Source organism: Nycticebus coucang, chromosome 21 (assembly GCF_027406575.1).
Source record: "Nycticebus coucang isolate mNycCou1 chromosome 21, mNycCou1.pri, whole genome shotgun sequence".
Lineage (NCBI taxonomy): Eukaryota > Metazoa > Chordata > Mammalia > Primates > Lorisidae > Nycticebus > Nycticebus coucang.
The window spans coordinates 63,179,856-63,207,774 of NC_069800.1; the positions used below are offsets into that span (position 1 = coordinate 63,179,856).

Below are 27,919 nucleotides of genomic sequence, written 5' to 3' on the forward strand. Positions count from 1 at the left end.
ATAGTGGTTGCCCTGCTGACTTCAAAGCCAAAAAACTGCATTCCCTTCAAATGGGTGTGTAAGTGGGGGGGGGGGGGGTTCTTCCTCAAAGGCTGGGCTGGTACTGTCCTAAACCCTGGCTTTCACATATATGCATGTCTGGGGGGCAGATGTGGTACCGAAATATGAAGGGGGTATTAAGTGTTTTAATTAGCTAAACCCCTGAGTCAATGCACACAAAAGCAGGAGCTGTCCAGGTGACAGCCTTGGGATACCAGGCATCCAGCCTGAGCTGCCCGTGGTGTTCCTGCAGCTCTCTGCAGAGCCTATTGACAAACCACACACAGCAACAACCCCCTCTTGTTGTGCTCTGGCCTTGTTGATTGGCTTAAAATTCCATCTCCCCAACTAGCACATCAGCCATAGGCTCTGTCCAAGAATCAGATCCACCTCCAAAAAAACAGATGTTTGCCATAGGGTTCCAGAACATTCTGAGCAGTGGTAATAATGTTAAGCCCCTCACCTTGAAGGTGAAGGTACAGGCTATGAACGTGCACAAGGTGAAAACTTCCTGGGAAACTTCCTGGGCTGTTGTTCCTGGCTGAGTCTCAGTGGCCCAGCACTGTTGTCTAGTGAGGAGCCACAAAGACTCAGTCCCAGCCTAGAGGGGTGACTTGTCTGCAACCCTGGAAGTGGCAGACTACCGGGGGTACCTTTGAATGCTAACCTTGACTGTGGGGAAAAAGCAGGCTGGCCACTGATATGCCCTGCTGATTTTAGTGAACATGCTATAGAAGTTTGATCACCACAAAAAGTCTGAGTGATCCAGAATCCTCCCAGTCTGTCTGTCGCAGCTCTGTTGCCTCAGCACAATAACTTACCGAGCCTAGCACAGTTTGTATCTGAATTTAATAGGGTAGAGTGTTATTCTGTGTGCTGCGTGAATTCTGATCATCAGGATCTCTTATCGTAGTCAGACCATGTGGGAACCATAAGGAGAGATTTTCACAGAAGGGAATGTGCATTGGTTGGGTGTGGGGGAAACGGTCAGCACCAAGAATTCCTGCCTCTCAGTGGTTCTAATTCATTGAGTCCTTAAGACTTTCCATTTCTTCTGAGATTTAGGTAGGCAGACCTGGTTAACAGATCTGCTGTTAGCTGTATTTCAGAATTTAACACCGTGCATGCTTACAAATGGTGCCTAAAATTACACATCTCTGGGTATAATAAGCCCTTAAAAACTTCCTTTCCAAATTTTTCGGCCAGCCAGATACCATCTCTAATCTTGTTGCCTGGTGTTTTTGTTTGATTCCATTTTGAAAGTGAGGGAAAACGACCTCCTCCCAAACAGTAGGTATTAGAATGGACTGATGGGGACCCTGGCTGGGCATGCAGGGACTTCTAGCTCGTGTGAAAGTGTTCCCAGTTTAGGACTCAAGAGTTAGACAGTAGATGTCAACGGTGTGCATCTTGTCCCCAAATCCACACCACCCTGGGTCAGATGTCACGGTGCCAGTCTAGGGCTGGGTGCTATTAGTACACAAAGGCACATTCCACAGAGTCAAATGGCAGAGACTTGTGCACAATTATCTGGTCAATTGAGGCAAAAGAAAATAATCATTTGTCCAATTGTCCAAATTTGCTCTATGGACTGTCCTGAACACTCAGGGTAATTGTATGGCTCTCTACTTCAGCGCCCTAATCCTGGCTAAAATGGACCATTTAAATGAGGCTCAGTTAAAATAGACCACTGGGCTTAGCATTTTCTGTTTGTCAACTATAATTCTATAATTGCTTTTAGCTAATCATCCAAATTCCGCCATTAGTAATCACTATTGCTCTCATTTTATAGATGTTATAACAAGAGGCAGAGGGCTCTGGTTTGTATCATTTGGCCTCTTTTTTCTCAGAGGAAGTGCCGAAGGAATCAAATGGTTTATTTTTTCATTCTTTTTTAGCTTGGTGTTTTGACTCAGGACACCATAATAGACCTCCAATTTCATCATCTGTGGGGAAAAGAGAACATCTCCCCTTTACCATAGATCTTCCTGTTTTTCCGGATGGGGAAACAGACCCACCAGAGAGCTCACCAAGGTCAGGAGACTTGAACTAGAACCAGGGGGCTTTCTGGTTTCCAGACTGGTGCTGTTTCTGCTTATGCCATTTTAATTGTTCATTTCTTTCTTTCCATAAAATTAAATGACCTTCTTCGAGAAAGATTTAATGGTCAAGATGTGATTTGGTAAAAAGCTTCCTCAAGGATTTTTTTCTTATTACAAAGATGAGACTGGCTGAGGCTAAGAGAGATTTGCAAACAGTGGCATGTCATTATCCCCAGTTCAGTTTTTTGTGTAATTGGTGTGAAGAGACTGCGGCTGATGAATCAGCCCGCTGCCAAGCAGAAAAGAAGGATTCTTTTGTGACGTGACTTGGTGGACGCATATGTGTGTTTGCGGTTGTTTATAAAAGGTGTATGTGTACATAAAACACTTACCGAGATGGATAATGTCATTTTAAAGTTGTAAATAATAAAAAATAGTCAGCGGCCGAACTGATTTTACAATTGCCTGAGAATGCAGCAGTTCATTTCAACACTATGCAATGTCTAGAAATTGATTTTTTTTAAATCCAATTAAGCCTCAAGGTTGGTTATCCATTTAAAAGGTCGGATGAGTTAAACAATGACAGTACCTTCAGTTCATGCTAATAATTAAATTTACACAGGACTTGGGCACTCACGTTGTGCCTGGTTAAGGCACACATGTCATGTCTGGGCACAATAGTGAGGTACCAGAGTCCCCAGCAATGGTGGGCATAAACCAGCAGAGCCTCGACCAACCCCAACTTGGGGAGGCCCTAAGCTGGCTGCCAACCCTGTCACCCTTCTCCTTAGATCCCCAGAGTCCCCCTGGAGAGCTGTAGTCTCAATAGACAGCTGTGTCCCTGCTATACCAACTAGCTCTACTTTTCTGGGGCCCCAGGTATTGGAGTACTGGAAATGGAAAGTAGCCTCTCATTTAAAAAGGAAAGAAAAAGGTGTATACACTATTTGGTTTCGTGTGCTGCCGAGTTTATGATGTAAGAAATAAATCCTGTTTTAAAAACAGTACTCTATAGTATGCGTTGACTGTGTCTTCCTTACATGTTAAGACAAAGACTTCAAAATGTCCTTTTGTGGCTCTCATAGCTAATGTTTAAGTATTACCGAGTTTATGAAGATGTTAGGAAAACCATGAACCTGACTGGCATGCTTTTTACTCTGTTTGGGTTATAATGTCACTCAAGGTTTGTAAATTGTTGAGAACGGATAAGTGATCTTATTTCAAATCTAGCATTTTAATCTTCTTTGTAATACAAGTAAGGTTGGTACACTTCAGTACTTCCCATCCATTACTATGAACCAGCCCCAAATAGGGAACTTTCCAGATTTCATAAGGAAAAAAAGATTGAATTTCCTTTTCATTGCCCTTAAAAAAAAAAACCTAACAATTTCTGGTTCATTTTTTTCTTCCCTCGCACTGCTTAGCTGCCCAAATCCCTGGTAACAGATTCATGATTCTTTTTACTTTTTAAAAGATCTCCATTCAGAGACGACAGATAGATAGATGTGTAATAAACACAAGGGTATTTCTGGGAAAAATATGACTCAGGTTTTTGAAGATTGAATCATTTTCACTGCGCCAGAGAAACGTACTATTTAAAAGGATCCTGTGAGTGAAGGTTTTCCTAAAGAAAAGATTTCTTGATCAAAACAAACATTTACCCTCTAATTTTGTTTTTCTATAAGTCTCCATTTTTATATGTTGAGTTTGCTTACAGGAATGTGGGACCACATTTGGTCTGTTAATTTTTTCTCTTTCCCTTCCTGCCGCAGCTTCCCTATCCCAGGGCGCAGGTCTTCAAGGTGCCCTTGAAAACTTTTGCAGCTACAAAAATAATTTTGCTGGTGTTCAGAAGTAAATAGGAATTTAGTTCCTGAGACATGCAGGTTATTGCTGTCTTGTCCTGTCCCCTTCCTGGGAGAGTAATTTAGGCTGCTAGAACGGCGAGGGGCCTCAGAGAGCAACCAGTTCGGCCCCCTCATTTTATCAAGAAGTCCTAAAAACCAATACTAGAAGCAACACTTTTTGTTGTTAATAAATGGCTCTGCCTGCATGTTTTATTAACATAGTCTCTCGTCCCGCTGATAGCAGAAAGTAAAAACACACTGTTTACAGATTAGGTTACAAAATGTGCTTTTTGAGCAAAGTGCAAAAGATTACATGTAGTATGCTACCTTTTGTGTAAGATCCATGAATATATATAATCTTATTTCCTTCCAAAAGAAACAGGAAAGATAAACTAAAGGCAAACAAAAATGGTTGCGTATGGGGGTAAACATGTTATCTGTGAAGGTTAGAGGAAAAGTGGGGAAAGGTCAGGGCTGGGGGGGAGGCGTCTCACAGCATTGCTTTTTACGGTTTTGACTTTTGAACTATGTCAATGTTTTATGTTCAAAAAACAACATGAAAAAAGAATGAAAGCGTCCTATGCGAACGCATGAACCTGGATGTACTTCACATTGCTAAACTGCACAAAGTCGATTTCGAATATATCAGTGGGGTACACTCTTAAGAACAGGAAGAATGTAAAGACCTTGACCTCCCTGTGGTCATTCTGTTGTCCGTCGTGGAGGCTGTCAGTGAGCAAGTATCCGGGAGGAGGGTTTGAAGCCAGGCTCCTTGCCATGGGCACAGTGACAGTGGCAGGTGAGTAAGAGCCCAGTAGTGTGGGATTTGAGTTAGAGGAATCAGAGTGAACCCATGGCACTAAAAAGACAAGAATCCACCTCTGATCTCCAGCAGTGACATCTGGGTAGTGGTGAATCCACGTGCTCTCAGAGCTGGGTTCCCACCCAACCATTGTCCCCACCAAAAGAAGCCTAAGTTTCTTGGAGAAAGGGGTAAGTGGGTTTGGGGTGAGGAGGGAACCAAGCCAGCTTGGGGACCAGCCTACTGTTCCAGAATAGGCAAAAGTCCTCAAAAACAACAAAGAACATGTCAAGACACAGCAGGCAGCCTGATGGAGATCTTGCTGGCCTAAGTGAGGACACCTGGAGCAAGGATACTTAATGACCCACACATACACACCCTGGCAGGCTGGCTTCCCAGGCCTGCAGGCGTTCGGGTCCTGGGTCTGGGTTGATACTCTGCTATTGGCATCTCAAAATTGTGTTTTATTTTGTTTAAAGAGGCTCCACATTTTCATTTTGCCCTGGACTCCACACATTATGTAGCTGGTCCTGGGGAGAGAGGGAAGATCTGTGTCAAACAGCACCTGGTAATAAATGCAGAAGGGAAGCCAGAGCCCGATGAGACTGCAGCAGCACTTGCTTTGGGCAGGGATCACCACTGATGCCAAAGACATCGGGGAAAATGTTGTTGGGACTCAGAACGTTTTTCTAATAGTCTTAAGTGTCATGCTGCAGATGATAAATGGGAAACTGATTTTAATTCTATTAGTTATAAAGGGGGAAATATGCTGTTACCACAAGAGACCTGGCAGACCCCACTTGGCCGATAATGGGGACACAGATTCTGTGCGTCCTGGTGAGCTACGGTGGGAACCACAGCATGTATTTTTGCCAAAAAACATTTAACTCAAATCTAATCATAAGGAAACAGAAGAATCCAGGCTGTAAGACCTTCTTCTTTTTCTTTTTTTCTTTGTTTTATTTATTTATTTATTTATTTGCAGGTTTTGGCCAGGGCTGGGTTTGAACCCGCCACCTCCAGCATATGGGGCTAGCACCCTACCCCTTTGAGCCACAGGCACCACCCTTGTTTTTTTTTCTTTTTTTTTTGCATTTTTTGGCTGGGGCTGGGTTTGAACCCACCATCTCCGGCATATGGGGCCAGTGCCCTCTCACTTTGAGCCACAGGTGCCACCCCCAGGCTGTAAGACCTTCTACAGGACATTCCAATGTCCTGGGAGACAAAGGCAGGGATTGTTCTGCATTAAAGGAAACTAGAGAGGCTTGACAATCCAATGGAATGCCTGATCCTTATTTGGGTTCTGGATTTAGATAGAAAAAGCCATGAAGGACCTGGAGACAATTAAGGAAATTTTAACGTCTTTGACATTGGATTATATGGGATGTATAGCCTGTAGACTGTTACATGGGATAATGTTATTGTTTGGGTGTTAAACTTCCACATGTGTGATAGGGATATTATGATGATGTCGGCTAGTAATCTTTGTTCTTTAGAAAGATACACTAAGATGAGGGTGAGTGTATGCAACTTACTTTAAATGCTACAGAGGGAACAAATGTATGGACGCACAAACACACCCACGCAGAGGCCTGCGTACACGCAGCTGTCACTTCATTAACAGTGGTCTGGAACCAAAGGCATGGTATCTCTGAGGTATGCCTGTATACTTAAATGTGTATGTGTGTACACATACATATCTTTAGGTGTATGAATCTAGGTGAAGGGTATATATGCATTCATTATGTTATTAATCTTTTTTCATAAATAAATGAATTTTTCCAAAGGGTTTCTATAGACATGTGCTTTTCATAGCAACAAGTTCTTTTTCATTCCTTCGGGGAACACCTAGTACAGGTCACATGTAGAGTGCCACTAGTTACAAAAAGTGATGGGGGGAGCATCTCCTCTGGCCACGGTGAGGGAAGGTGCGGGCACCCTCAGATGGTGCTGCAGGGAGAGGTCCCTGGCCCCCCAGCCTACCTCTGCTTGGTCTGGGCTCACGAGGCAGCAGGTGGGCTCCACCAGAAGGAGCTCTGCCTTTATTTCCCATCAGGGCCTGACAGAAGCACTTCCTCTGGCCTTCAGTGACCCACAAGTGCAAACTCTGTAGGCATGCACTTTATGTCCAGCCATATGAACTGCTGATGGTGCCAGAATGGACATGACCTTTATTTAATGCTTCAGACCTTCGCACAAACAATTCCTTGCCAAGGGATCAGAATGCCTAGCTCATGTTAACCCAGGCCTCTAGACGCAGCTCAAAGCTTCCTCCTAGTCCAAGGGGCCTTCTCTGACTCAGCTTTTCTCGGTGACTGGATCTCTGGATTTTACTAATACATGTGTTCCTCTTCTCCCCCACCACACACCTGTGCATGTACACACACACACACCATCACATCCCTAAAGCCTGACAGAGCTTTTTTCTTTCTATTCCCCACTCCCCCCTCCCCTGAGACAGAGTCTCACTCTGTCACTCTGAGTAGAATACCATAGCATCATAGCTCACAGCAACCTCAAAATCTTGGGCTCAAGTGATCCTCCTGCCTCAGCCTCCCAAGTAACTGGAACTACAGGTTTCTACTACAATGCCTGGCTAGTTTTAGAGACAGGGTCTTATTCTTGCTCAGGCAATCCACATACCTCAGCCTCCCAGAGTGGGATTATAGGCATAAGCCACCTCGCCCAGCCCTTGGGCCTGGTGCTTTTCAGAGCTGATGTTCAATAAATGGATGTTGAATGAATAAATGATTATGCCAGAGAGCATGAAGCGAGTGTGCCAAGGAAATGAGTGTTTCTTTGAAATACCAGATATGATGGAATCTAAGAGCCTCATGGGGAGATCAGCTAAAGCTCAGGCCTTAGGAGATTTTACATGGGTGAACTCTGGCATGAAATTAATATATAAATGCACATTTCAGATGCCTGGAGCCATCTTAAGGGACATGACTTTACAGATGTGTCCTGGAATGTGAACTGTACCAAAAAACTTCCAAATAAGTCCTGGGAACTTTATTCTGATTTCTTCCAGAAGTTTTTAATCTTTTCTTCAACCTTTGAGCTGAGCCTGAACACCCAGTTAAGTGTGGAATGGGTTTCAGAGTCATCAAAAACATAAGTTGCTTCTTGGGTTGCATTAAAGATCTGGTAATTTGTTTTAAACATTCATTTTTAAGGAAAATTAAATAGAGGTGAATTTTTCATTGACAGTGGAATATATACTAAGCCATGGATTGATATGTTCATAAAAATTTATCTAAACAAAGTGATGTCTGTCTTATTTATGTTAAAGCCTGTAATGTCTGCAGGGAAAGGGGGAAGTACTTTCCTGGAATATATTTGTATCTGTCACGAGCCTGCATCTTGAGGAAATTGGCAGGCATTTGAAGTGGAATAATTCCTTAGTGTTCTGTTTAGTTTGGATTTCTTCAATTCAGGGATGGCTTAAAACCAGAATCACCAATATTTGCTTTCAACAAGCATCTAACATTTTCTCTTGCTTTGTGTGTATTAAGTGCTCAATAAATGTTGGTTAAATTGAATCATCTCATTCATCCTTTCTTGAGTCTGTCAGGGTTATTTGGTCTATTCTTAAATACAGAAGAATTCTAAAAGGAAAAAAATCTCCAAAATGACCTCTCCACCGATAGTTTCTCTCATCTTCCAACTCTTTGTACACAAAACTGCTAGAGCTAGCTTTCTGAAATGCTTCTTAGGTCTCTCTTCAGTCTGCCAGATTCTATGGAGTGAACCAGAGACTCCAGTCTCCCCTCCCCCACGCCTCCCCTGTTTACCAGGGGGCTTGTTGGAACCACAGTGGTGTTGTGCACAGCCTCTTGGGCACACTAAGCTTCTGTGCTTTCTCTCAGGGTCTGTTCCCACGTGGGATGCCATCCCCTGACCTCTCGGCCTGTGCAAGTCCTATTTCATCAGTCAGGACTCAGCCTTAATCTCCCACCTTCCCGGGAGGACTCCCCCCAGCCAACTGAGTCTGACTATGGGGCGGCTGTGTGATTGTCTGCAGTGAATTTGCAAACAAACAAAAAAAAAGAGTGCTCTTCATATACACTGTCAGTACCCTTTACAAATGTGTGAAAACATTCAGCTGCTGTCTAATCTTTTGAAGAAAATAAGATCCAATTAACGTTGACTTTTATGTTGGGAAAGCCAAGGGTTTCATAGGAATTCCTTTCACTCATTCGACAGCTATTTTTTTAGCATCTGCTCTGTGCTAGGCACTGGGGTGGGGGTGGGGCAGACAAAAAGACCTGCCTTCCGGAGGCTGAAGCTCTACTCTATATGGTGTTGCTCAGGCTTTGCCCTGTGCCAGGGACCACAGCTCAAAGCGGACAGGGAAGATGAAAGTGTGGCTTGATCATGGGCTGCTCATCAGGGAGCAGGGAGGAGCTAGGAGCTCAGTGTCAGAGAGCTTCCAATGCCATGCCTGGGAGTTGGCTTGGCTACTTTTTGTTGTAAGGTTGATAATGAAGAAACTCTAAATAGGAAGAGTGGCACATGGAAGTAGCTGGAGGTCTCTGAGAGACGGGTGCCAACCAAAGGCCCCGCAGCAATCAGGATATGGGCAATAACAAGTAACAAAGTTTTATATTTAAATGATTCTGGTCATCATTCCTTGAACCTTGCGTCTTAGCCTCAGCAGAAGCCAGGACCCCAACTAGTGGCACATCCCCCTTCCCCCTCCCACTGGACTTCTCCAAGGAAAGGTGGCAGAGGTGCCCTAGGTCTTATAAATCACCCCACTTGCTCATGTCATCCTTCTCTCAGTGGGGTGGCAGGTAGTCAGGACAGCTTGCTCAAATGGCTGCCAGGTGACCCTTCTTGCAAAGGGGTGGGCTGGGGAAGGAACCCCCATTCATCAAGGCAGTGCCATGAATTGTCCTTGGCCATCCCAGAAGCAGTGACCTGGATGGAAACCCCTGTCACATCTCTCATATGGAGGACAGTGCCTACCAAAGAACAGAAGTCTGACATGTGTCAAAGAACCTAGTAGGAAGTGAGGAGGAAATGACTGTAGACGCTACCCACCGGCACTGGCAGTGAGGTCCAGCTAGACTGCGGAGCTGGCCTGAATCCAAGAATCACCAAGCCAATCTCAACCCAACAAACGTCTGGGAGCCCAAGTGTGTGGCGTAGAAAGGGTGGCCCTGCCCTGTGGGGTCCCGGGCAATGGCCATTGGCCGCTCAGCGACCTCTGGGGGGCCTGCTTGGGGTCTTAGCGGCTGCCTGGCAAAAACTACACCAGGTGGGCTTGAGGTTGGGCCTCAGACCGCCGAAGACCTCCCTGGAAGTCGGACCCGTTCCTGGAAGCAACATCTGGCGAGCACTTCCTCACTGCGAGGCTAGGCCCGCCTGGGCCCGAGCGGCCCCGGCACCTGCTTGGGTCTGGGGGCGGCATCGCTGGCAGCCAGGCCGCTCGGGCTCTGCGGGCCAGGCCTGCTCGAAGCTGACCTGGCAGGGCCTGCTCGGCGGGGCCTGCCCGCGCCCTGCCCGCACCTTCCCGCCCTGCCGGGCCGGCGCCCCCTCGCGCCCCGGGCGGGCCCTGCACGTCTTGCGAGCGGCCCGGAGCGGCGGGGGAGGCGGGGCCCGCGGGCGGCCGGGCAGGGCCGGGGCGGCGCCGAGCCCGGGCCGGAGCGGGGCGAGCGGCGGACCGGGCCGGGGGCGCGGGCCGGCGGGAAGATGGCGAGCGTGGGGCTGCAGTTCCAGGCGAGCGCCGGGGACGCGGACCCACAGAGCCGGCCCCTGCTGCTGCTCGGGCAGCTGCACCACCTGCTCCGCGTGCCCTGGAGCCACGTCCGCGGGAAGCTGCAGCCCCGGGTCACCGAGGAGGTGAGGGGCCGCCGGCCGCCAGCGCACGTTGGCCCAGGCCCGGCCGGGCGGCGGGGGCGGCCCAGGCCCGGGGAGGCCGCAGAGGCCCCGCCTCGCCGCCCGCAGCCCCGCCGCGCGGCCTCCCCAGCGGCTGGGCCTCAGAGGCCAGCCGCTTCCCTTCCGGAGCAGCCATCAGGCCCCGTCCAAGCCTGCAGAGGCCCAGCGCTGTCCTGGCTGCTACACCTGCGACAGGGAGGGGGAGATGCTGCCCAGAAAGGGCCGCCTTCCCAGGGCTGCAGGTGGGCCCTGCTTCCAGGCAGGCCCTGCCTTCCAGAAATCCCCGTGGCCACTCTCCCTGCCTCCCTCTGGGGTATCTGGCTCCCAGACCCTCTCTCGTGGAAAATGGCTAAGTCCCAAACAAGTTGGGGTTTTCAAGTGTTTTAAGCAATACGGGGCCCAACCTGGCCTTTCAATCCTGACGCCTTAATCCCACATGGTGGAAGAGCGCCAGCAGAGAGAGACACTTAGCTCCAGCTACAGGCCACACGACTCCTTAATTACGGATCAGGGGCGCTTAAAGTGCCCTTGCGGAGGCGAAGCGCAGGCGCAGCTGGGGCAGGGCTGCCTCAGGCGGGCTGTTTGAAGCCTGTCTCTTGTCTCTCCCTCTGATCCAGCTCTGGCAGGCCGCTCTGAGCGTGCTCAACCCCAACCCCACAGACAGCTGTCCCCTCTACCTGAACTACGCCACTGTGGCTGCCCTGCCCTCCAGGGTGAGCCGGCACAACAGCCCCTCCGCTGCCCACTTCATCACCCGGCTTGTGCGGACCTGCCTGCCGCCCGGAGCCCATCGGTGCATTGTGGTGAGTGCTGTGGAGAGCGGTGGCCACCAGGCCAGGTGCATTGGGAGCCACAATGCTGCCAGTGACGGCTGCGCTGACCTCGTGTGTCAGGGGGGCTCACAGCTCTCTACAGACTGCAGAGCACTCTGCCCCCTAGGACCAGGATGTTACCACCCCTGCTTTACAGACAAACTGGTCCAGAGAGACACAGTGATTTGCCCCAGATCCGTTTTGGTGGCAAATCTGAGGCCAGGTCCAGTGTCTGTCTCTGTGTGTCAGACATTTTCCTGTCTGTTAAGGCAGTTGATGGTGACCAATATCTTCTTCCTCGGGTAGGCAAGACAGTGCTTCCAGCGTTCTGTGCTTCCGGGAAGGTCCCTGGGGGATGGGCTGACCACTGCTGCTGCGGCACCTCTGTCTTGAACAGTGGTTTTCAATTTTCCTAATGCTGCAGCCCTTTAATACAGCACCTGTGGGTTGCGACCCACAGGTTGAGAACCGCTGGTCTAGAATGTTCCTACCCGGGAGTTAACTGTGTTTGGGAGGCAGTGAAGACACAGCCCTGGCACTTTCTGATGGACTTCCCTGGCTCTTTCCCTGTGCTGCAGATGGTTTGTGAGCAGCCTGATGTCTTCGCCTCTGCCTGTGCCCTGGCCCGAGCCTTCCCATTGTTTAGCCACCGCTCAGGTGCCTTGAGACGCACAGAGAAGACCGTCACGGTGGAGTTTTACCTGGTGGGACAAGACAACGGGCCAGTGGAAGTGTCCACATTGCAAGTGGGTGTCTAGAACTGCAGACTGAGTCCCTTGGGCGGGTGGAAGGGCTGTCGGGAGAGCCCTGGCTCCCCTTCAGGGAGGGCTGTTTTGGTTCCAGTGATACCAAAGCCAGATAGTGGGCTCCCTCCCCCTCAGGGAGGTCTCCACTGCAGGATTCTTTTCTGTTCAGACGGTGTTTACTGAACACCTAAGCATGTTTTTATACTAATAATCCTGCCCGGGAATGTACTGCATCACCTTTTACAGGGAGCACTTTTACATATGTTATGTCACTTGGTCCTAAAATCAGGCAAGGCTGGAAGTGATTTCCAACCTTGAGGTCTTTAGATGGGCTTGACATGGGGCTCCCTTCCCACCGCAGCCATCCTAGACTCCACTGTGGCCCTGTCTGCCCACCCGCAGACCCCACTCACCCAGCCCCACGCATCTTGTCCCTTTCTCCTGCTTCTGCCCCAAACAAGCTCTCCCAACTGAGGGCACGGTCTATACCTTGCTTCTTCCTCTCTATGACCTGAAGTTATCTCTCCTCGACCTGGAGAGAACGTATTTCCCTCTTTACTATCTTGAAACAATGCTCCTTCTTTCTGCATCCCCAAGCTTTTAAAAACCATAGTCTGGTTGCTTTGTATTTCTTAATTCTCTTTTCCTCCTTAACCCAAAACAGCACCCCTTCTTTCTTCATCCCCAACCTTTTAAAAAACATAGTCTAATTGCTTTGCCTTTCTTAATTCTCTTTTCCTCCTTAACCCACCCAAACCTAGTTTTGGCCCTCCTCCTGACACTGCTTTTTTACAGGGCCCTGTTTGTTAAACTGGGACGCTGGGCGTCCCTCCTTGAAGTGCACCCACCTTGTGCAGCGCCATCCCTCTTCCCGCTTCTCCCTAGCCTACTTCATGCTGTTAAGTAGTCCATCACGGCTGCTAACACCCTGAGCTCGCCCAGTCTTCTCTGGGTGTCTCTGCCACCCCCAGGAACCATTCTGCAGCGGGATGGTGATGACCAGCCTCCCCTCTGACTCCAGTGACTTCCTTCTGAGATCCAGCCCTACCGTCCACCAGATCCCAGCTAGCAGCCCTTTGTCCCCTCCCCTCTCACTGCTGTCCCTTGGCCTTGCCAGGTTCGTTCCTGCTCAGTTTCCCTCTATGAGGGTCCTTTCTCCAGCTCTGCCTGGTGTCTTTTGGTTTCTGTCTGTGTTCCTTCCCCAGCCCTGCCGCATTCCAGTGCTCTGGCAGTCCGAGCGCCCTTCCCCACAGACATGTCGTTTGTCATCAGTGCCCCTGCCCAGATACCTCAGATCCAGAACACACCAGAGTCTGGTATGCCATGGCCCTTACTAGCCTCTCTCCCTTCTCATCACTGTGGGAACCTCCTCAGCTCCTGCCCAGGACTCTGGTCCCTTCTGAGTCCTATGACCTCCCATCGTTCTCCTGTGTAACATTTAATGGGGTGGTGTATTGTAATTCTGTGCTGGACTTGAGTCCCTTGGACATCTTTGGATTCTGAGCCGAGCATGGTACCCAGCACGCAGTGGGTCCTCCTACAAATACGGACAGACAAATGTCTGGTTCTCCCCTGGTGACATACAGCATGGTTGTGCAGCAGTATGGCCACCTGGAGCCAGCTCCAAGCTTGCTGGGGTCTGGGGTCTTCGAGGTGACACCTGGCCTCCTTGGAAGCAGGGCTTACATCATTGACACTCTTCCCCAGTGGTCCTCACTGTGTTCTTGTGTCCTCAGACAGGAGGTGAGCCTGCTGGCAGGCAGCAGGGACTGCACACTTCATATCTGAGCTGTCAAGTTCCAGGGCTCTACCTTTGAGGCTCTGGGGTTTAATTACCTCAGGACAAGCAGAGGCTCTTGCCGCCACCAGACAGGGCGGGGGAGGCAGCTAGGCTGGCAGTATCGACCCAGCGCCTGCCCTCCCTGACATTACAAGACTCGAGCCGTGATGACAAACTCGGTGCTGTCCTGCACCCCCGCGACACCTGCGCCACTTTTCCTCTTTTAATATCGTCTCTTTTCAGTGAGCGAAGGAAGCCATCGCAGCTGCTGGCCTTCTGCAGCCTCTGACGCATGGGGGTGGACACTGGGGACCAAAATAGGGCAGGGGTGCTCTCGGGTACAGCTGAGAGCAAGACTCCAGGGGCAGAGTGAGGCAGCGGAGAGTGAGACAGCAAAGAACTTGCAGGGCCAGGGCTGAAGCAAAGACAGGGTGGTGTCCCCGCAGTCTCACTGTGGTGGCTATTTCCAGGGTGCATGTGGTGATTGCTCTTGGGCATGCACTTTCCCTGAGCTCTCAGACCCTGAAAGCCTGGCACGGTCTGTGTTGCCAGTTCCTGGGTGGTCAAGGAAGCGCTACCAGGCAGGGCCCATCTCTGTGGGCGGAGCTGTGTCAGGTCACAAAGACAGACTCACCTGGGAGGAAAGCACCTCCTCAGTGGCCCAGAGGGAGGGCATCCGGGAGGACTGGCAGGTTTGAGGCTCGGCATGAAGAGGCTTTTGCTCTGCTGGGAGGATTTGGAGGATGTGGCCTTTCAGAAGTGCCTCAAACGGTGGCTGGAATCTTGGCAGGAAGAGGAGAGTTCAGGACCTGCAGAGGCCAGACGTGGGCCGGCATGCACTCGGGTTGGCACAAGGGGATAAGGAGAAGATCAGGACACGAGCCCTGGAAAGGACCCCAGATATACAGATACAGGGGCAGGGCCTCAGTCTAGGAGTACCTGTATAATTCTAGAAGCACAGGGGGATGGGGGAAGGCAGCTGTGTTGAGCTTCTTTCTGCAGAGGGTGGGGGGTGGGCAGTCACAGGCTACTGGCAGAGGAGTGGGCGGCAAGAATTTTTCTTCTCCCTCCCCACTGATGCTTGCTGCCCTGTTGGCAGCCCCACAGCCTCTGCTGGGCTGGCATGTGCCTCTGACATGTTTGGGTTACTAGGGATGGGCACATTGGAGACATGTTTGCCACCTAGCCCCAGGACCCCAGTGACAGCTTTCTGTTTTTCTTTAGTGCTTAGCAAATGCCACAGAAGGTGTTCGGCTGGCAGCCCGCATCGTGGACACGCCCTGCAGTGAGATGAACACAGATGCCTTCCTCGAGGTTCGTGGCCCCGTCATGCCAGGGGTGGAACCAGGGTGGAGTGGGTGTCGTAGGCCCTAAGGAGAGCCAGAGGAAACCTGGGGGCTATGCACACTCTCTGACCCGGCCTGAGGACCTGGGGCCACGTCCAGTGAAGTTATGCTCCAAGAGGTGTCCGGAAGGGTGTGGGGAGGACAGGGCCTCCTCTTCAAGGCTCTCCAGCAGGACTGCAGCCACGAGCCACAGGAAGTTGGAGGGCGTGGAGGGTGAGCCTGCTCTCCTGGGTTTAATCACACGGAACGCGGAGAGTGTGGAAGCTGCTGGCTCTCCAGACAGGCTCCTCTCCTGCCGTAAAGGCCTCGCCTTGACTTAAGCCATCTTCGCGTGTTCTTGTTGTGTTGTTTTTTCCATGAACACATCCAGGAGATTAACAAAGTTGGAAAAGAGCTGGGGATCATTCCAACCGTCATCCGGGATGAGGAGTTGAAGGCAAGAGGATTTGGAGGTGGGTAGAGCAGCACCCTGCAGGTCCTGGCCTCAGGGAGCTGCGGGGCGCACTCAGGTGGGGGCAGTGGCAGGCCCCAGGGTACATAGTCCCAGTCTTCATCCTGCGTGTGACTTGGGCAGGATCAGTCCATGTCCAAGCCCCAGGCCAGACCCTGGGAAGCAGAACATCTCCAGGGGAGAAAGGGGAAGCGATCCAGACTCTGATTTGGATTCTGGAAGCTGCTAGGTCCAAGCCCTTCCCCCGCCCTCAGCTCTCCAGCTGCCTCCTGTGCTGCACGCCCTCACTCCCTGGGCCAGCTCCATGGGGCCTTTCTGTTCCTCGAGTACACAAGTTCACGTCTGTGTCAGGGCCTCCTACGGTCAGCTCTATCTGGAGGACTTTCCCTCAGGATGTTCTTATGATGGGCGAGGGCCATCTCATCCAGCACATGTTAGCTCAGATATCACCTCCCCACAGAGGCCTTCCCTGATTCCTCAGGCTCATCCTCCCCCTGAGCTGGAGGGACAGATAACTGACTCAACTGCCTCAAGGTGCTTTCAGACTGACAAAGGGAGGGGGCTTTCGTAGTTATCTGTGGCTACAAAACACGCTGCCCTAGAGGGTGCAGCTGAAGGCAACACCTGTGTATTGTGTCACAGTGCCAGGGATCTCCCTGCCGTAGTCATCTGAAGGCTCACATGGGGCCAGTGACGCGCTTCCAGGAAGACTCACTAGGCTGGCCGTTTATGGGCCCTCGTGTACTGTTGGCTGGTGACAGCAGTTCCTTGCTGTGTGAGCCGCCCTCGGGGCAAGCTATCGGACGGATACCGAGAAAAAGAGCGAGCAAGGTGGAAACTCCCATGTTTTCCTAACCTGATCTCAGAAGTGGCATCTCATCACTTCTGCTGTTTTCTTTTGATTAGAGGTGAAGCGTTAGGATAGACCCGGACATGGATGCTCCAAGGTGGGGTCCTAGGAAGCCTTCTGAGTTGTGTGTATCACAGACACAGAAGCCAGTTACAAATGGAGAAGTGGCCACTCGTATCAGGGAAAGCTTCACAGAGGAGGTGGTGTTTGCAGTGGGTCTTGCAGGAGGAGTAGCAGTTTGTCAGGCAGCCATAGTTCCTGTCCTGGTCACTTATTGGGGGACCCTGAGGCACAGACTCCGCCCCCAAGCAGGCCACTGTTTTCTTGAGAAGATGAAGCATGTAAACGCACAAGTGAGGCAATGGTACAAAACACATGAGCACGACCTTGGGAAGGGTGAGGCAGTCACTGAGTGTGCGAGGGGACTGGGAAGGGGATGAGTGTGGGCTAGAGTGGCCTAGAGCATTATCCAGAAATCATTTCATTATGTAACCTTGTCCTATTCTCTCTTGAAATGATACAATATTTTCTTTTCCTCAGTGGATTTTCTTGCCTAACAATACTTTGCCCAGAATTTGTTTGCAGTTCCAGACATTGGAACTAATTTTCATTCCCTAGTCCCTTACTGACCAGGAGGTAGGAACAGGCAGGCAGCTCCAGCCGGGCAGTACAGCTCTCCAGGAGAAATATTGCCAGCCTGTGCTGGGAGCTGGTATTTGCTGGGGCCTTCGGGGAGTTTTTTTTTTTTTTGTAGAGACAGAGTCTCACTTTATGGCCCTTGGTAGAGTGCCGTGGCCTCACACAGCTCACAGCAACCTCCAACTCCTGGGCTTAAGCGATTCTCTTGCCTCAGCCTCCCGAGTAGCTGGGACTACAGGCCTTCGGGGAGTTTTCTGCTCAGTTTGTACTGAGCCTAACCAGCTCTTCCCACACTCTCATAGGTATCTATGGAGTTGGCAAAGCTGCCCTGCACCCCCCAGCTCTGGCTGTCCTCAGCCATACCCCTGACGGAGCCACACAAACCATCGCCTGGGTGGGCAAAGGAATCGTCTATGACACTGGCGGCCTCAGCATCAAAGGGAAGGTGAGGTGTTGGGCAGGTCCCAGGTTGGGGAGGACCAAGGCGGGCTCGGCCAGTTCTCTTGGAGGCACCTTTGAAGGCAGTGAGGGTTCTGCGAGTTTGCAGTTGGGCCAGGTTCAGGGGAGTCAACAGGGCTGTCCCTGTCTTAAGAAGGAAGCAATTTCCTGTGGGACACCTGTATTTCAAGCCCATATTTCAAATAGGAGTCTAGAAGCAAAAATTCTGGCCAGGGGCCAAAGAAAAGCCACAGAAATGATTAAAGGAATCAGAACCCAGGGAGCCAAGTTCAGCCCCAGAGTGGTTTGCCTGGGGGAGGGAAGGGCAAAGGGGGTGCCCAGGTCTCCAAACCTGAGTCCATCGAGTTCTCCACAGAGAGATATTCCATGGGGTCCACACAAGCCCTCAGAAGGCATGTGACCCTTATGAAAACCAAAGCAATTTGGCCTCAGCACAGAAGCAAGTCACCTGGGCTTGTCCCTGGGAGGCGGCCGTAGCAGCCTCTCCTGTGGTGTGGCAGGCACATGAGGAGCCAGTCACAGCCACATCTGTCCACCTAGGTGTGGCCTCTCCTCCACACCATCTTCATCTGTTCATCCCACACCACAGGGGCCTGGGTTGGTAGTCCTGGGAAGCAGTGGACTGTGAATGTGTGCCTAGGATTGCTGGGAGGACAGTGGCTCACAGATGTGGCCTTTTGGCCCAAATGGCGCTTTTAAAAATTTGAATTGGGAAGCCAGGTGCGGTGGCTCACAGCTGTAATCCTAGCACCTTAGGAGGTGAGGAAGGTGGATTGCTTCAGCTCAGGAGTTTGAGATCAGCCTGAGCAAGAGTGAGACCTGTCTCTCTACTGAAAATAGAAAAACTAGCTGGGAGCCATGGCACACACTTGTAGTCCCAGCTACTCAGGAGGCAAAGTCAAGAGGATTGCTTGAAATCAGGACTTTGAGGTTGTTGTGAGCTATGCTGCCACAGCACTGTACCCAGGGGAGGGAGGAACCACCAAAATCAAACTGGGAGCTGCAGGGACTAGGTGGCTTCAAAGGCATCACGGGGGACCCTTTAGATGCTTGGCAAGTACTGACCCCCAGAAAGTTTTGCTTATAAGGGTGGAATCTAGTGATATTGTACTGGAAATTAAAACTCAGATTTATAAGATACTTCTAATTCATTTTAAAATATCAATAAAAGTCCATTGCACGTTACCATAAATAATGTAATTTTATAAAAATAACTATTTTTGAAAATGAAAAATAATTGAGAGTAGCATTGTGCATTTATGCAAATCCCGTTAGTGTCTGATGTAAAAGAAGACAGCCAGGATCTTGCATTTGATTCTGCATTTAGTCTGTCGTGACATACTGTTTCAGTTGAACTCTATCCAAGAAATCTGCCCAGCACATTTCACGGTTAGAACAGGGAGGTCACTATAGCATTCTTTGCTATTACACCAAAACTCAACAAGTGCTAGTTTCTTAAAGTTTTGGTTATAATTTGGAATCTGAAGCCACATGAGTGAACTTTTGTGCAGTAAAACCCACTGGTCTCTCTTGACGTTGCCACGCATGGTTTTGTGATATCTTGAATGGACCATTTGGAAATAATTGGTTCACAGGGTTATGCAAATCCTCCAAATTTTGACACTTTATAGAATATCAAAAAAGCATCTTCACTAATATCACCATTCATCTCATCAGAAAAGTCACTGAGTGCGAGGAGGCTGGCATGACAAGTTTTCCAAAATTCTGATTTTTGCTTGAAAGCTCAAGTGTACACCCTTGGCAGTAAATAATGTCAACTGTTTTCTGGAAGTGAGAAGCTCACTTTGTTCCTTTTCTAGGAAATTTCTGCAGGTACCAGAGTCCAAATAACCATCCTTTATCTGTCAGTTGCTCTTTCAAGTAAAACTGGTGAGAATGGCTGAGGGCACTTGGAGCTCACACAGTCACACCCGCACTGTGTTCTGGCCCTTCCTGGGCACCTTCTGTTCCCTCACGCAGAATATTGGAGATGTCTGGTATTCAAGGCTTCAGATTTTTAAAATTTAATTTTACTGCTTCAGCAAAGAAATTCTTAAGCAAAATTGGCATGTTTTATCTTCCTGGTGGGTGTGGAAATGATTATAGTGCGGCGGCCTCGACTGTGGGTGCAAGTGTCAACCCAATGGAGGAGGCAGAAACATCTTAATATTACTGAGAAAATCATGTCTTTGATAAGAATAGAAATAACGTGGGGGTTGGTGGAACTTTGCACAATCAACTGGAGCTTTATTTGCAAGGTCGGCATTTGTCCCACCTGCGACTGTGAACTGGCACCTGTGACATTCAGAGCAGCCCGTTTTGCAAATTGTTGGACTCCAGATCTGAGGCCCCATTTTTCCATTTGAACAGTCTTATGCTTTCTTGAACATAAGGTCAGAAGAAATGGATCATTTTCACTTGACTTAATTATAAAAGCAGCTCAGTTTATATGTAAAAATACTTTCCACTAAAATTCAGGGCTTGTGTAATATAATAAGGGTTCAGAAATCCCTCGGTAAATTTCAGCCCTGAACCTTTACATCTGTGGACCTGTTGTTAATTTAAAATATGAACTTGCTGATTAGAGTTGGGAATGTATAAAATGTAAAAGTGTGTAATCACTCTCAACCAGTTTATTGAAAGTAGCATTTATATGTGCAGTAGGAGGGCACCTCTAAATGTGGCTATTTCTTGTAGCCCTTCCTGAGACCCGTCTAAAGCAGGAGGGCAGGAGGGGAGAGACAGCACCCTGCAGTTACTAGGTGGTAACCCCAAAGCTCTACTCTAACAAAAGGGATCTCTACTGTCTTTGACCATCACTTCCCATTGCTTCTGGGTATCCCCATTTGTAGCCAGTTTCGTGAGTCCTAGGAGTGTCCAGAGGGCCAGGCAGGAGGTCCATACAGGCCTAGGGGGTGCTGTGGGAGGCAGGGTCTGGTGGGGGTGTGCAGGGCCTGCAGCCAGGCTTCTGTGCACGCAGCTCACCTTCTCCTTGGTTCCTTTACCACCTGCAGACCACCATGCCAGGGATGAAGCGGGATTGCGGGGGTGCTGCAGCTATCTTGGGGGCCTTCAGAGCTGCCACCAAGCAGGTGAGTGAGACCCTGCCTGCCCTGCAGGGGCATCCTGGGCTTTCTCCCTGGAAATTTCTCCTGCCCTTTCCCTGGTCCCTTCCTGGGTCCACAGCTGGTGCCTGTCCCTCCTCTGATCTTGGGCCCTTCCGGCCTTTATCTGATTCACCCAAGGCCAGAGTCCACCCATGCTCAGGGCCTGGCTGGGCTCAAGCCAGTGAGTGTGTTTAGTGGAACCACAAGGCACGTGGCAGGTGTAAGCCCACATGTTGCAGGTGCGCTTCCAGTATCCCTCCTGCCACCCTCCTGTGTTCCAACCCGCCTCCCCAGCTTGGTCCCCCACCCTCCAGGCCAAGCCTCTCCCCACCCCATGCTCCTGGCTTTCTCAGGCCGGCTTTGAGGAGGCCAAGCTCTTTGTGTCACTGAGTATAAGACATTCTTTCCCCATAGGCTTAGCCTGTGAAATCCCATTTCTCAGGGTAAACTCGAAATTGAAAAACAAAAAGCCTGACAAATAGTTTCTAATTCTGACTGGTCAGGTGTCTGGCAGGTACCTGGTCTTAAGAAGCAGAATAGAGGTCCCTGGAGGAGGGACGAGCTTGCTCTATATGCCTGAGGCGTCCTAGACAACTGTGCTGTCCCAGACAGGGCCAGCCGACCACAGCTCCGGCTGGCAGGGACATTGAGGTGCAGGGGGTGAGACAACTTGGGCAGCGTTTTGAGGCTGGCTGGAACATTTTGCTGTGCCCTGCACGCCTTCATTTGGAAAAGGCCTTCATAGAGCTCACGGCTGAGCATTGGCTCACGCAGAGCACACAGGTAGGGCTGCGCATTCAGCCCCAGAGCCACAGGCTTCTGAGAGCACCTGCCGTGGCCCATCCACTGCAGAGCCCTGCGGGGGGACGCTGGAGAAGGAACATATGTCCTCAGTGCTCTTACCCCCTCGCTGGCTGGAGACTAATGAGGGACACTGCCAGCATTGGATGAGGACTTGACTGTCTCAGCACCGCCTATGGGGACATAGGCTCCTGCCACCTAGCTCCCTCCCCTCCACCGTGCTCCCTCCAGGGCCCTCTGGCTGCCTTGGGTGATGAGCCTTTCAGAAGGATGCTGAGGGACACGGATGCTCCCCGTGGGGCCCTTTCTGCAGGGAACGGCTACTGCTCAGCACAGGGTGGGCAAGTGGTTTTGGGGGAGCCATGTGGCTGGCACTCTGTGGCTGGTATTGCCACTCATCCCTGCTTACTTCCCCAACAGGGGGTCCATCCTGGCACCTGGGAAATGCCCCCACAGGTAGATGCTTCTGGGCTTATATTCCCTTTCGCAGGAAGCCACAGATTCATCAGCTGGCAGCTACGGGTGTTCTCAGGACTCCCACACCTCCAGGGGTGCTACAGCCTGTGACCTGAAAGTGCTAATACCCCTCCCACAAGAGCCCCCACCTGGAAGCCCCACTGTTGACAATAGTGTCCTGTTTAGCTTTGATATGCCAGCCTCTCAAAAAGGAATGTACTTTAGTTTGAGCCACAAAATAAAGAATAGTGAGTTATTATTTAATCCACAGAATAAATTAAGAGTCCATGTATCCATATGGTAAGAATAAGTCATTGAATGAACAGATGAAGGAGGAGGCTGTTTCTCACAGTGGAATCCCAGTTACTTAATGTAGAAGCAATGATGGGAGTAGGTAGAAAATAGAAAAATCACCATTTGGCAAACACCACCACCAGTAATTCTTCTAGAGAAGAGCACTCACCTGTGCCAAACAGAAGCACAAGGGCGTGGTTGGCAGCAGAGCAGTGAGGTGGTCCACGGTGCCTCCAGGCACGGCACGCCTCGCAGCGTCGCAGGGAGACAGTGGCCGGCCCTTCTTCACACATTGCAGGGCACGTTGCCAGGGCAGAGCCAAAGCCACCTGCAGCAAGGCACCAAGAAGGACACAGCACTTCTGTGGGATTCCTGCCGAAGATGCATGACCTGAAAGTAGCCGTGAGGAAGCCCCGGACAGACCCAGAAGTACAGGTGCCAAGATCACAAAAGACAAAGCCAGACCAGACGGTGCGAGTGTCCAGATTAAAGAAACTTAGGAGACCTGGCAGTTAAGGGTGGCATGTGGCCCAGTGGGACATGGATGTCGGTGGGGCAGGTGGAATCTGGCAACATTTGGAGGTGGTGGTGACCTGACAGTGGTAACTCCCAGGTGAAGGGCATTGGGAATTGTTTATGTAACTTTTGTAATATTTTTGTACGTTTGAACCTATTTCACAATGAAATGTTTAAAACTTTTCTAGAAATTGAGGCTGTGCCATTCATCGACATCAGGGTATGCTGGGAATAAGCATGGTGGTACCAGGCTCTGGGGGTGTCTGTGATCCTCTCTACACATCAGGACCCTGCCCAGGCCTCAGCCCTTCCCAGGCTGTCCCTGAGGCACTGTTCAGCCCCGTCTTTAACTACCCTCTTCTGTTAAATCAGTGGGTCCCGAGTGTCACTGAGAATACTGGGCAGTGTATGGACATTGGCAGCTCCTGGGCCCACCACCAGCTCTTCTGAGTCCTGAAGTTTCCCATCTCCCCTGGTGATGGGTAGACCTGGCCAGGAGAGCCAGGAGGGCAGGGCAATGTCTGCTCCATCTTCTAACTGGGGTGCAAACCCAGCACGCCTCTTAGCGATTCCCCAGGGTTCCTTCCTTTATTGGCGCCAGAGCTCATCTCCTTGGTCTCTGTGGCTCTGAGCCCCCCAGCATCATCCTGAGACATCAGAGCAATCTTGTCATTCATTCGTTTGTTCCCAATACCCAGTCCCCCAGATGTAGACTGCTGGGGTCCCTGGCACAGGCTGTGCTGTGGCCACTGTGTGTGGTTATCCAATGTCAGTGGTCTGGGATCCTGAAGCCCTTGCCCCCATGTCCTTCCACAGGCTGGCTGCGAGTGTGGGACAGGGAGCCTCAGCATCTAGCACAACTGATGGGTACTCACGTCCTTGCTCCCAGGAGCTGGTGGGGTTCTACCTCCTGCCTCATGTGGGGGGTGTGCAGCCATCTGTGAGGCTCAGGTACACAGCATGGAGAGGAGCCCAGGGAGGTCTCCAGGGCTTACAACTGCCCCCACCCCTTCTGCCCTGCCCAAACATTTACTTCTGCTGTGGGCTCCATGCGTGTCAGGCAGATGAGACAGTGCTGGGTCCAGTAGAGCCGCTCACAAGGGCCCCTGAGGCTGCAGGAGCTCTGCCCACTTGGACCCCGCTGCCTGGGGCCAGGGGGAGGCTCGGAGCCTGTGCAGGGCAGAGACCGCTGCCTTTTTGCTGCGCGTTTCTCAGTATACAAATGATTTGGGGTTAGGCCTCAGAAACTGTAACTTCATACTTAAGTCTCCGTGTGGCTGAGCTATTCCTGACCTCACATGTGTGCATGTTGAGGGCTGTGGGCTTCTGGCTGCATCCTGGGATGGGGGCAGAGGCTGATGAGGCCTGAGCAAGCAGTGGGGCCAGGATTCAAACTGCAGCCCAGCCCCTCTATGGGCTTGTCTACTAGGTGGGTGGACGGGAAGCTGGGAAACCCCAGAGGAGTGAATCTTAGCCCGAGGAGCTGCCAAGACTGAACCTAGCATGGTGGGGGAGGGCAGAGCCCTACTCTCGGCACCTCAGAGCTGTCTGTCTGTCTGTCTGTCTGTCTCCTGCTGTCTGTGGGTCTGAGCACTCCTGGCACCTCCTTCCCTTCCCCAAACTTCTAACCTGTAACTGGAGCTTCTGCTGCTTCTCCTTTCAGGGTTTCAAAGACAACCTGCATGCCGTGTTCTGCTTGGCTGAGAACTCCGTTGGACCCAATGCAACAAGGCCTGATGACATTCATCTGCTGTACTCAGGAAAGTAAGGCGGACCCTCTGCCCCCGTCACCCTTCCCCGGGGCCACCCCAACCACACACAGGGTAGGGACAGATTCCACTCAACCATATCCTGCTCACCCCCACCTGCTGGGAGGGTGTCCTGTATCAGAGTCCCCAGGTCACAGGCTGTTTGCTTCTTGGAGTGCCCAGGAACTCTGGTAGAGGGACCTCACGAGTGATCCATGGCACCTGATGAGATGCTGGGCTCCCTTGGGGCACCTGGCCCAGGAACTCAGGGTCTCCATTGCACGAGGGGGACGAGCCTTTCCAACCTTTATTTTTAACATTCTTTGGCCGTCTGAAGCTTTGCCCCCTCCCTGCATCTTCCCCTCAAGGCTGGCCCTTGGCTGCTCCTTCTCAGTGGCAGAGGGACACACTTGAGAGAGAAAGCTGAGTAGCTCCCAGGGCACAGAGGCCCCAGAACTCAGGACATGAAACCCTTTTGTGCCTGTACCATATCCTGGTGCTGACTAGGAACCTCCCCTCTGTTCCCCCTCCCCATGTACCCAGTGCCAGGCACAGTGCGCCAAGTGCTAGTCCAGCCCAGTTCACACCACCCACCTTACAGGTTCAGAGGCTGAGGCAGAGGGGAGCTGAGAAGCTTGCTGTGGCTCACAGCTCAAGAGAGCAGGCAGGGATTTGGCCCAGCACAGCATTGCTGCAGGAGTGTCTGTGCTAGAGCTGGGGGGCCACAGGGATAGGCAGCTCTAGATGGGTCTCCACAGTCCACAGGGACTCGCCTCAGCGTCAAAAGGGGCCCCATCTCTGAGCCAGGGTTTCTGCACACCCAGGACAGTGGAAATTAACAACACAGATGCCGAGGGCAGGCTGGTGCTGGCGGATGGTGTGTCCTACGCCTGCAAGGACCTGGGAGCCGACATCATCCTGGACATGGCCACACTGACTGGGGCTCAGGTGAGCGTTGCTGTGCACCACCCTGGCTGTGGCCTCAGGGTGGGGAAGGCAGGTGGGGTGCGGCTGCTGTCACCAAATTCTTCTAACTGACCAAGGAGGCAGTGGGGACCCTCGGTTGTACCCAGTGAGGGTGCCGGTGCCTGAGAAATGGGCCTGGAGCAGAAATCGCCCTCTGTACTTGATGGGATCGATTCTCTTCCTTTTCGCTCGGATTCTCACCGCCTCTCTTTTGCTTTCCTTGTTTTTCTGCTTACCTCTCCTTCCCTCTTTTGTTTTTTGTGTTTCTCTCTGGCTTTCCCCATCTGGTGTTTTCTGGGCCCCCCGCCCGGCCAGGGCATCGCCACAGGGAAGTACCATGCTGCCGTGCTCACCAACAGCGCCGAGTGGGAGACGGCATGTGTGAAGGCGGGCAGGAAATGCGGGGACCTGGTGCACCCACTTGTCTACTGCCCCGAGCTGCACTTCAGCGAATTCACCTCGGCTGTGGCTGACATGAAGAACTCAGTGGCGGTAAGTCTGCAGGCATCGGCTTTGCCCTTGGGAGTGGAACAGGGCGGCAGAGTACTGCCTCCAGGGGCCAGTGCATCTAGGGAGACGGCGTAGCCCTGGGAAGCAGCATCAGTGCACAGACACCTCCCCGGACTGGTCTTCCTGCCTCACAGCTGTGGGTCTGCCTTGGTCTCCTTAGGAGGCCTGTCGCTGGCTCCTACTTGCCCTAGGGTAGATGCAGACTCCTTGGCCATGGTCAGGGCTCTCTCTGCCCAGGCTCCTTGCAGACTCCAGGGAGGTGATGGTGCACGATCAAGAGTGCCCAGCATGAGCCACCCCTAAGTATCTGCAAACCAGCCCCATAGGTGTTCCTAGTGGAGCAAAAGGTCACTGTGTGTCCTCTCGGCCTCCCCAGGATCGAGACAACAGCCCCAGCTCCTGTGCTGGACTCTTCATCGCCTCCCACCTTGGGTTTGACTGGCCTGGGGTCTGGGTCCACCTGGACATTGCTGCACCAGTGCACGCTGTGAGTGTCAGGACCACCCTTCTGCCATCTGCCCCTCCCGTCCTCATCCACTCAGAGCCCCTCTCTGACCCTGGAGCCACCTGAGCTTATCAGAAGGAGGCCCTGATGTCCCTCCTCTCCTTCCTGGGAACAGAGTGGCTGTGCATGTAGTACTGGCCCAGGGCCCTTGAGTTCCCACTTCCCCAGCCCTTAGCCCTTAGCATGGCCTGACAGTGGGAAGACCCAAAGCTTTGGCTTGTGCTCTAGGATGCCTTACTGGGCAGGGAGGAGCTGTGGGGCAAGTAGGGGGATGTGGGAGCCTCCCATGCAGAGGCCCCATGCTCAGAGTTCGTGCCCCCCTTTGCTCACAGGGCGAGCGTGCCACCGGCTTTGGTGTGGCGCTCCTGCTGGCACTTTTTGGCCGTGCCTCCGAGGACCCTCTGCTGAATCTGGTGTCCCCGCTGGGCTGTGAGATGGACACACAAGAGGGGGACGTGGGGAGGGATACCAAGAGACGCAGGCTCGTGTGAGGGTCTGGCCTCCGCTCAGCCCCCAAAGACACGGGGTTCTCTTACCTCACTTTGCACTGATTAATTTTAAGCAATTGAAGATTGTCCCTTAAAATGGGTTTGGGTTTGTTTTTTTGTTTATAACTGTGGTGGTGATGGGAATGGCTCTGTCTTATGTCCTAGAAGACAGCTTAGGGCTTGGCTGGGGCCATGGAAGGGGCCAGGGCGTGCTGGGGCTGGTTTCTGTCTGAGCTACCACAGGCCTTCCCATGCTGTACTGCCCCCTCGGGGCCCCCTTGGGGCCCCCTATGGCTGCTGCGCTGCCTTTCCCAGGCCCTCCTCCGGCCATCCAGCACTGCACAGGGCCCAGGCGTTCACGCTGCCCGGGTCAAGCCAGCACATCTAGCCACCCTCCCCTTTGGAAAGTGAAGTGACTTATGCAGGGGACCGATTTTATGGAGCACGAGGGTCCTACTCTGGCCCCTCCGAATTCACTTGAGGCTGAAATAAATTGGGCCACACCACACCTTCGCCTGTCTCCGCTATTCTTTCTCTGACCTCTCTGATTTAGAGACTGGCCCCGGAGCCAGTGTGGGGGAAACAGGAGGCAGCCCTGAACCTCAGACTGCCAGGGCCCTGGGACTCTGTCCACAGCCCTGGAATCAGGGTGACTCTTTCTGGGCCTGATCTCAAGCAGATGTTTATTAAGTGCCTGCTGTATGCATAGCCCTGTCTGGGCCTGAGAACCCACACCAAGGCCCACCCCCCATCTGAGGAAACTGTAGTCAGACCCAGAATGGTGACTATGGGCAGTGGTGGGAGCAGGTGATGCGGCTTCTCAGCTGAGGGG

General features: G+C 51.7%; 1 protein-coding gene across 2 annotated transcripts; it reads left to right on the forward strand.

Moving 5' to 3' along the window:
* Positions 1–10,328: 10,328 nt before the first annotated feature.
* Positions 10,329–27,600, forward strand: NPEPL1 (aminopeptidase like 1). 2 transcript variants are annotated; one of them, XM_053573667.1, is made up of 12 exons: positions 10,329–10,577; positions 11,231–11,416; positions 12,004–12,171; positions 15,176–15,265; positions 15,668–15,749; positions 17,540–17,682; positions 20,711–20,788; positions 24,534–24,634; positions 25,443–25,566; positions 25,900–26,076; positions 26,471–26,581; positions 26,932–27,600. In XM_053573667.1, the coding sequence occupies exons 1-12, from the start codon at positions 10,428–10,430 to the stop codon at positions 27,088–27,090; spliced, it is 1,569 nt and encodes a 522-aa protein (XP_053429642.1). In that variant the 5' UTR covers positions 10,329–10,427; the 3' UTR covers positions 27,091–27,600. The 2 variants fall into 2 exon arrangements, with proteins under 2 accessions (XP_053429642.1, XP_053429643.1); XM_053573668.1 differs by lacking the exon at positions 26,471–26,581.
* The last annotated feature ends 319 nt before the right edge of the window (positions 27,601–27,919 follow it).